General features: G+C 42.5%; 1 protein-coding gene and 1 long non-coding RNA gene across 2 annotated transcripts in view; one reads left to right on the top strand and one right to left on the bottom strand.

Annotated features, from left to right (window-relative positions):
• Window positions 1-959, bottom strand: part of LOC116704179 (uncharacterized) — a 16,328-nt gene extending 15,369 nt beyond the window's left edge. The window contains exons 1-2 of the long non-coding RNA XR_004335608.1: window positions 847-959; window positions 584-585 (exon numbers count right to left, since the gene is read on the bottom strand). This is a non-coding gene — a long non-coding RNA (uncharacterized LOC116704179). The remainder of the gene's footprint in view (window positions 1-583; window positions 586-846) is intronic.
• The window catches only part of sh3bp2 (SH3-domain binding protein 2), a 12,817-nt gene continuing 2,818 nt past the window's right edge, over window positions 2-10,000 (top strand). The window contains 12 exon segments of the mRNA XM_032539402.1: window positions 2-329; window positions 3,926-4,065; window positions 4,257-4,359; window positions 4,988-5,105; window positions 5,536-5,603; window positions 5,991-6,076; window positions 6,480-6,563; window positions 7,229-7,472; window positions 7,474-7,977; window positions 8,074-8,194; window positions 9,393-9,448; window positions 9,774-9,849. Coding sequence (XP_032395293.1) covers window positions 148-329; window positions 3,926-4,065; window positions 4,257-4,359; window positions 4,988-5,105; window positions 5,536-5,603; window positions 5,991-6,076; window positions 6,480-6,563; window positions 7,229-7,472; window positions 7,474-7,977; window positions 8,074-8,194; window positions 9,393-9,448; window positions 9,774-9,849 — 1,782 coding nt within the window. The 5' untranslated portion in view covers window positions 2-147.

Below are 10,000 nucleotides of genomic sequence, written 5' to 3'. Positions count from 1 at the left end.
GACAAGAGAGATAAACATCATCAAAGGCAGCCAGAGAGAGAGAGAGAGAGAGAGAGAAAGAGTGATCATCAGAGAGAGAAATGAAAAGGGAGTGTGATCAGAGGAGGCAGAAAAGCAGCCAGACAAAACCCTCTCAGTTTGGATCTGATGAGACGCAACAGTGAACCCACAGTGGACAGAGAGAGGAGTTTGAGTCCAGTCGGCTGTCTGTCGGCCGTCTCTGTCTTGGACATGCTGCCGGAGTTAGCGTCCACAGTGTTAGCGTCCACAGTAGGCCTGCTGAGGGACAGCGCTGCTGTTCAGAGCATCAACAGGAGGCTCAACAGGAGGTAGGCAACGCCTGAGCAGGTCAGGAGGACTGTTACTGGCCATAGCATCAGCCAATAAATCCTTTTCTGATTCTGGGTATCCATCCATCCAATAACTTTATCCATTTCTGAAAATGATAACTGGAATTTTGGAAACTTAACTGCATGCAACTTTGTGTTCATGATAAGCATATCAGTGAATACACACACCCAGTGGTGGAATGTAATTAAGTACATTTGCTCAAGTACTGTACTTAAGTACAGCTTTGAGGTACCACTTTTAATACCATTTTCTACTTAACTTCCAGTACATTTCAGATAGAAATATTGGACTTTTTACTCCAATACATTGATCTGATAGCTTTAGTTACTTTACAAATAAATTTATACACATGTAGTATATTAAATGTGATGTTTTATTACATATTAAACTACCCGTCCAACTGAAATGATTAGACCATGAAACACGTGGTTGATGAAGACAGCGGTTTGGATCGTTTCCTGTTTCTAAAATGTGAGGATTTTTTGGCATAATTACTTATAGTGCCCATATTATGACAAAAATCCCCTTTTCTGTGATTTGGGGTGTCATTTTGTGTCTCTGGTGCTTCCACACGCATCAAAACTTGGAAAACTATCCATGGTGTTTTGAGTGAGATCCGGTTTCTGAATGTCCTCTGTCTTCAGTCTCCGGGTGAGCTGTTCAACATCTGCACGGCTTTCTACGTCACTAGAGACGAGGTGGCTAACCGTAGCATGCTAGCTCGTTGTCAATGGCAAAACAGTGCTACAACAGCCACTAGTCGACCATTAGCTCCAAAAGTACTACTGTACTACTTCCTGTCCCTGTTCTGCAGGTATTCCACAAGTGTCCCTCGTCTAGAAGAAGTCTCCCTGCTAATCCTGCCCTGGACTGACCAAAGCTGGAGAAAGAGTTATCTAGCTGATGGGGTCTTACCCCATATGATACATATGATATATATATAAAGGTTTGAGAAACACTGGTCTAGCTAGCTTTCTGGATTTACCCTGTAGAGATCTGAGGAGTAGTTAACCATAGTCCTCAGAAATCGACCAGAGGTTAGAACGCCGACAGATATAAAAGAGTGAAATCTGGTGGAATTTTCGTCAGCAACGGAGCAATTCCGCAAGTGGAGCGTCAAAGATATAGACTACCCTTCTCTTTACTTAGGTACTGGCATAACAACTGGAGAATCCCAGGCACCGGACTATGGCAGCCATAGCCACTGCTCCTCATTAGTCAGGATGGGATAAATGCAGAGACAACATCAAGTCAGTTCAGATTTCTGTTTTGCTTTTGAGAGGGAGAGAGAGAGAGATTATGTCGGCACGGTCATAGCAGCAGTTGCAATGTGAGAATTTGGTCCTGGATTTTCAAGCAGGTTGTGTTGGGTCTGAATGTGTCTGACGGTGTGATCTCGGGTTGAGGACTTTAAATTAACAATCAAACATTTCCAGTCTCAATCCATGTTAACTCATATGCGGGACAGCCTGAAACAATACAGCACAGCCTCACAGGAGCCTGTAAGGAGGTATACAGCAGGGCTGAAGTACTCGAGTCCGGTCTTGGACTCGAGTCCGGACTCAAGATCTTTTTTTTATGGTCTCGGACATATCTCGGACTCGCTAGTATTTGGACTCGGACTTGTCTCGGTCTCTGTCACTGGTCTTGCCAGATATGGCTTTTGGGCTTTTGGTCTCGACCGAGTCCAGGTGTCTTTATTATGTTGATAATAATATTGGAGGGAAAGTGAAACCCAAAGTGATTGTCTTGCATAAGACCTTTTTTTCTGTCCTGGACTCGGTCTTGTCTTGGACTCTAACCTCTTTGGACTGGGACTTGACTCGGACTCGAACCTCTTTGGACTCGGCCTTGACTTGGACTCGACTAGTCCTGGTCTTGGACTTATCTTGGACTCGGCCTTGACTTGGACTCGACTAGTCCTGGTCCTGGACTTATCTTGGACTCGACTAAGGGGGTCTTGACTACAGCCCTGGTATAAAGTATAAGTAAGTTTGCACCTTGTCATAGCTCAAATATCCATCATAAAAGATCCAATAAGATGCCTTTATTGTCATTATTTTACAATGAATCAACAAAATTGCAAATGCCCCTCCCAGCGGTGCTTAGAAGAAACTAGATTGCACACATCCGTATATAGAAGATAAAAACATTCCTTCAACAACCAACATTCATTATAAAATAGCAGTTAGGTTGTGATAATAAGTATATTTCACAGATGTTAATAATAATATAATACTGCACAGAAAATGAATGTATTAACAATAATAACATGTAAACCATGTGGTGGAGTTTGGATGGCCTTAGGAAAGAAAAGATGTTCTGATGGACCGGTAGCGTCACCCTAAGGGCCGGAGATCAAAGAGATGGTGGTCAGGGTGACAACAGTCTTTAATGATGTATATTGCTTTGGAAAGGTAGCGGGTGTTAGAATTGTCCTGGATTGAGGGGCGAGGGCAGTGTTGATGAAACTCTGAAATGCTTTTTTGACTCCTGCTGAAAAGCCAGCATACCACGCTGTGAGGCATGTTGTGATGTTCTCTATTGCAGAGTGGTAGGAGGCTGCCAGCAGCTTTCCACATAACTGATAGATGCTGCTGTGCCTTTTTGACAGCAGCTGTGGTGTTGGGAAACCAGGAGAGATATCTCCTGATATCTCCTGTGGATTCCCAGGAATTCAAAAACTGTGAACTGTTTCCACACAGTCTCCATTTCTGGAGATGGGAGGGGGATCAGCTCTGCACTTCATGAACTCTTGGATGAGCTATTGTTTGGGGTTTTGTATGTAGCGTCAGGTTGTTGCTGTTTCTGAACCTTGTTTTAGACTCATCCTCTCCCGAGATGAGTCCCACCAAATGTAATAACAGAGTAGGAGGTATGGCTTGCTGTGCAGTCATCATGTGTATAAATTGAGTACAGTAGTGGGCTCAGCATGCAGCCTTGTGGGGTGCCAGAACTGAGTGTGAGGGTGAAGGCCAAGCTATCACATAGGACTATGTATAAATGATATCAAAGTTGTATTGATACCAATGTACCAATGACACTTGTCTGGTGAAGCATCTGTCTTTTGTCAACTAACGGTAACAGTAGCACACGGGGATTACAAATACCCCCCTATTTGGACACTAATACTGTGTTTTGAAGAGTTATAACGTGTTTGAGTTTGTACTTTTTAAATCTTACAGGAGACTGAGGAACAATGTATTTTTTCACTGCTAACCCCAATCCAGGGCAGATACATATTTTAAAAGACATTGTAAGATAGGGCTTATTTTAAGGTTTTGACTTCTTTTTTTAGGAACTACTCCACTTATTTAAATAAAATGTATCCCACATACCTGAAAGCTTAGCTGGTTAGGAAGCAAATTTGGTAACACAGTGGTTATGGTTCTGAATTCTTGGATTCTGGATTCTTTTATCCGCAAAAACTAACTTCATCACAAGAACAGAGTTTCTGTTGTTTCTGCCGGGATTCAAGCCTACATTTCCATGATCTTGTGCGACTCCTGAGATGATCTGTCACACAGTGATGCTATAATGAAAACAACGTCGCCTCTGTCTTCCTCTCTGGTAGAACCATGTCATCTCCAGAGATGTGTTGGCCAGTGCCGATGCGAGCCATCGGGGCGCAGAACCTCCTCACCATGCCGGGAGGAGTTTCCACTTCAGGATACCTCCACAAGAAGGGAGGCAGCCAGTTCAGCCTTATGAAATGTGAGTTCATGTTGAAAATATTAAGTGTGGGTGGACACAATGAGCAGAAGATCTGACAATGTAGTGTACTCTACAATTATTTTTTTGCATTAATTTAAAAAGCCAGCAACTTTTACACCTCAGTCAAACCATGTTCACTTTCATCACGCAGGTGGATGGATGGAAACTAATATCTGTTGCATGTCTTACAGGGCCACTGAGGTACATCATCATCCATAAGTGCTGTGTTTACTACTTTAAGAGCAGCACCTCTCCCGCACCACAGGGGGCATTCTCTCTCAACGGCTACAACAGGTCAGTGAAAAATCTTCAGCTGCTTAATCAGTAATGTTGTAGGAAAGTAATACATGATTTTGTACCCTGTTGTAGCACAAAATGACTAATATAGCATAGGTGTATTGATGACAACCAGGGATTTGTGCATAGACATGTGGTAGTGAAGCCAAAACATCCTGATTGCCCCCTGCTGGCTGGCTGCAGTAAAGGTCATAAACCCCGCCCCCTCTGTGTTAGCGGATGGGACATAGGCCAATGAGCATGAAGCATGCTTCTACCAAGATCTGGTCAAGCTTTTGATTGGCTGTCCACACGTCGTAGAAGCAGCCCGGACACACATGTGTTGTCGTATTTTGAGAGGATTGACTAAAGTGCATCACATAGATATAAAGGAGCTGAAAAAAAAAAAACTGTATTGAAAAAGAATTGATTAGATACCGGTGTAGAAGTCAATGTATCGGTGTTGCAACCAGTATCAAAAATCTTTGAACAATACCCCACCCTATCTACGGGACAGACCAGCAGCTCATTAGGGTTATTTTCTTACTATCACAAGGATGGATTCAGGCTCATAAACATACTTGAAATTAGCACATTTCCCTTCGTGGATAGAAATATTTCTTCCTTCATATCTCCCCTTCTACAGAATTATGAGAGCAGCAGAGGAGACAACGTCCAGTAATGTGTTTCCTTTTAAGATCGTCCATTTCAGTAAGAAACACAGGACGTGGTTTTTCTCTGCAGCCAGCGAGGACGAGAGGAGGGTGAGAACAACCACACATATTACTCATATGTACTGTGTGTGTGTGTGTGTGTGTGTGTGTGTGTGTGTGTGTGTGTGTGTGTGTGTGTGTGTGTGTGTGTGTGTGTGTGTTTGTGTGTGTGCGTGCATGCATAGTTCACAAAATTGCCAAACACTTAAACACTTGCCAATTCAACATTTTCAGTTTCCAAAATAACTTGTATGCCTTTTTAATGATGATATAATCATCATAATAACTAATACTACTATTTTTAGTGCCATTTCACACATGGCATGGGTCCATGTTATAGAATGAATTTTAATTTTAATTCCAATTGTGTTTTTAGCCCTGTATGAGCCGACAGGCTATAGGGGCTAAAGTCACACATTGTCCTTTCAATTGCCAAAATTCTTGATACTTGATATTATTGTTTTGTTTTCTGTTTTTACAGAAATGGATGCGATACCTGCGAAGGGAGATAGATCACTATAACGACAGAAAAGAGTCCCAGATTTCAAGGTAATGATACCCTGTGGACTCGTAACTGTCATACCATGTGTGATACGGAAAGTATTAAATAGATGAAAAGTAGTTATGTTGATATTATAAAACAGTTAAAGCATAAACTATATACGATATAAGACCCAAAGCACAATTGAACTGAAAAGAAATGTGCAATGGCGTAGTCCAATCAACTGATGATCAAAATAGTTGCCAATTACTTTAATAGTTAATAATTAACCGATTAATCTTTGCGACTCTAGCAGACTAGTGGCTATTCATATCCATCTACACCCTGCAAAAAAATGTCATGATCCTATTTGGCCAATAAAATCCGATTTCACTTGATGTTTTTAACCTTTTTTACTTTATGTATTCATGGTAACATTTTCTTTGTCGCCATAGTGACTCAGACACAGATGCCGACAGTTTCTATGGCACCATTGAGAAGCCCATGGATATTAAGCAACCCTTCAATAACGCAGAAGACGGTGAGTCCACCTCAATGAATACATACCCTCAGGGTGCAATTTGATTGTTTTTCTTTGATCATGCACAACAAAACAAAACATGCAAAAATTAAATCCTCCTTCCAACATTTGTGCACTTCGATATTCAATGGTATGTAATCTCAAAATGAAATGGCACAATGTGGTGTCAACATAAAATACAGTGCGTTCTAGCCAGAGAGCGCAGTTCACAAATACATATTTATACATTTTTACCCACCTACAGTACATTTTTACCCACCAGGGATAAAAATAATTCAGCACAGGCAGGGATAGATAGACCAGAAAGGCGCAAATCCCACACATCCCCCAACCTACAGACGCGTAACACACTGATTCTTCCGGCGCGTTCTTACCCTGTGGCATCTCTACCTTCTGTGTGCAGATTATGTGGAGGACGACGATGACGATGATGACGATGAGGAAGACTATCTGAAGCCAGACGCCGAAAGTTCGCCGACATCGACAGGTAACGCACCACACATACTGTGCGCACACCATCTGACTCTCTGACATGAGAACTGACGGTAATGAGGTCAAAGGTCACAGCGTCTTTGTCCCGCACTGCTTATCATACGAACTACGACTTCCTGTAAATGAACTACAAGCTGGGGGGAAAATGATTTGGTTGAAGGAAGCGAGGAGAATAAGAGAACTGCAACTGGAAGCGTACACATAAACACACCCACGCATCTTTTGGATATTTTAGTTGTGGTCATTTTTTGTTATTTTTAAACACATCCGATACGTTTTGTGAGTATTAAAAATGTGTGAAGATTGTATTTTAAATATACACTTTAAAATTTAAATGAAAATCAATTAGCAAAAATACTGTGTGACCGTAAAAAAAACAACGTTGATTTAACATGTATTAAAAGATTCACGCTAGTTGATATTAGTTATTAAAGTGTATTCTGATCACCAGCTGAAAACCACTTTTATAACAATCTGTAACTTTTTCAAGGAAAATCTATTAAAAAAAATTGAAAATTTATTAAGCCTCAAATGACATTCTACAAATTATCAGTAGCTATTGGACATATAGGGAAAGTCAGAGTACAATAGATAATCTTTAACCAAAATAAAGAACTAGTCTGATTTTTTTTTTTTTTTTTTTTTTTTTTACTTCTTCAGGTCGAGCCACGGTGCCGCCCCCCTCCTACCCCCCTCCCCCAGTGCCGGCAGGATCCCAGTTCCGTCAAGACTCCCATCCAGGTTTCCACAAAGGCCCGCCTCCTGCCGTCCCGCCTCAAAACAAAATCCTGACCACCTCACTCCCCAAAAAAACCCCGCCCTCTGTGCCCACTCCCTCCATACTGAAGGACCCCAACAAAGGCCTGCCCCCTCCTCTCCCCTTTGCCCCCCACCTGCACAGGTCCAATCCCCCCCCCGCCGCCTCCTCCTCCCCCCAACGCAAAGAAAACTCTGCAGAGCAGGGTGACATCAGTGGGGGGGCCCGGGAACGATAAGAGAGACTGGAGGCCTCTGCCGAATTTATCGGTCCAAACCCCCGCCACTCTGCCCATCTGTGACCAATTAGAGAGCAGGATGGCCCTCAATGGTCCCTCCCACCGCTCCCTTAATGCTTTAGGGAGCCAATCAATGTGCAGCAACCACCACCGGGAGATGAGCAACCCCCGCGGCAAGCCGAGCCTACCTCCTCAGGTAAATATTGGAGGGGCTAACCTCAGACCTGTGAAGTCAGAAGCCCTGTCACTCAACAAGACGCCCCCCAGTCACCCCCCACTGCCTTGCCACCCTCCAATCCCTCCTCTACTTAAAGCTGGACTACTAAATAAGCCAGCTGTACCTAAACCTCCTCCGCCAACATTAAAACCCTCGCTGCCTGCAGCCAAGCCCAAGCAGCCAGGCACACCCCTTCAGTAAGTTGAATTTGAAGAACACAAAATAACAGATGTATAACACAAAAAGGTGAATGTGGTTGAAGCAGCAGCACTAAGACTTTGGTTTCTCCCCAGAAGAGCATCTCCAGACGGCCAGAGCTTCCGTTCGTTGGGAGACGAGACGCCCACGGAGTTCAGGATGAAACGAGACTCCAAACCCAGCGGAGGATACGAGTCGGATGATGACTACGAGAATGTAAGAGAGCCTTTCACTACGGGCCTCTCAAACACATCATGTATAGATGCGTTATTCCGCGTGCGGACCACAAGACTCTAAGTTAAATGTGGCTTATTCACCAAGATATTTTTGTCCCAGACCGTTGTCACGTTTACTGGACGGTGCACAACCTACACAAAATGCTGGGTTTAGCTATGTGGTCATGGGCTATTTTCTCTGGGGGGCCCAGTGTCTCCTAGCAACCTCTTGGGTTATCTTACTCGTTGTGAACACGTACCAGATGGTTTTACTCCCAGTTACAGTTTTGACATCACACACGCATAAACAACAATGGCGACCCCTATTGATGCTGTACAGACATCTTCCATCCATCCATCCATCTTCATCCGCTTATCCGGTATCATCCGGGCTACATCTTGAGAAATATAAATAAATATATATAAATAGGCAACGTAAAGTAATTCCACACCTTGTAATCAAAACAGTACACATACGATTGTGTACTACTACAGGTTAGGTTTTTTTTTAATGAAGCCCGAAATATGTCACAGACTAGAAATCTAGTATCAGCTAGCAGATTGCTAACGTCAACGTTGGTTAGCCGCTAGCTAACGCTAACACTGGCTAGAAGGGTTTTTTGGTGACTTTGCCTCGAACGCTACCAAGTCGTGACTTGAAGTCGTAACTCACGGGCACTTTTGTATCTTCTTTTCCTACATTTTTGGCGTTTATTCCGACGTTTTTTGGCATTTTCTTTGACATTGTTGTCCTCCAAACTGAAAGTGAGAAGACTTTATAAGACGTATACAATACTTTTTCAATGACATAAATGCAATAAACCTGACATGTCTGGCCCTTGATGTGATTCTCATTTTCCAGTGTGGCCCTTGGTGAAATTTAACACTCCTGGTCTAGATAGACAAAGACCACACCCCTACTCTATCAAGACTCATGATTTTATTCCGATATTGGAAAATTGCTTGAAAAGTGTAGATGACTGGGTTAAATTCTTGTGGCATTACAAGAAAATAATGTACGAGGTCACAGAGACATATACCTGTAAATAACATTTTTACAAATCTTTGCGAGAAACAATTACATTTCTCAAACGGCATCTTGTGCATTTCTAAATCTCAATATCTTAATGACCTATATTTGAGCCAATATCAGTGCTTTAGTAAACAAGTTGTGTTTAACCAGGTTTTTCTATCTGCAGATGCAGCTGCCAGACTCCGTGTTCATCGATACGACTGAATCCAGCTTCGTAGAAAAGTAAGATGGATACACTTTTTGTTTGTAATATAAGTTAAATAACTGAAATGTTCCTTTAGCAGGGCGCAGCTCTGCCACTTTGCAAAACATGCCTGCCCTCTAGTGATGTAGTGCGTGCAATAATTTTTTCGACATCTTTTATTTGTGAAGTAGACATGTAGCATATGTATTCTGGGTCAGTCTTTCTTATTTGCAGCAGTACTTCATCACGGTTCATAGCGATAAAGTAATCTGAAATAAAAGACATGATATTTAGCATGTGATAATGTTTTCAAGGTATGTGTCTCTATCGATAACCTGTCACCTGTGATGGGTGTACCTGCAGGTTGTTCAAAGAGAGCCCCGTCCCCCCACAGGATGGACTGTACGGCATCAGGAACTCGGGAACCAAAACGTCAAAGGTAAAAAAAACAAACAAGAGGTTGCTGTGGTCAGTGACGTAAAAAAAAATTATGAAAATAAAAAAAGGTCTCCTGTCTACTGCAGAAATGAGTGTCGCTACATAGATACATAGAGAGTGCAATGCGTCATACTCTGAAAACCACACCATCG

Source organism: Etheostoma spectabile, chromosome 16, assembly GCF_008692095.1.
Source record: "Etheostoma spectabile isolate EspeVRDwgs_2016 chromosome 16, UIUC_Espe_1.0, whole genome shotgun sequence".
Taxonomy (NCBI): domain Eukaryota; kingdom Metazoa; phylum Chordata; class Actinopteri; order Perciformes; family Percidae; genus Etheostoma; species Etheostoma spectabile.
Note: the sequence above shows the minus strand (reverse complement) of the source record. Positions and strands in the feature narration are given on the sequence as shown.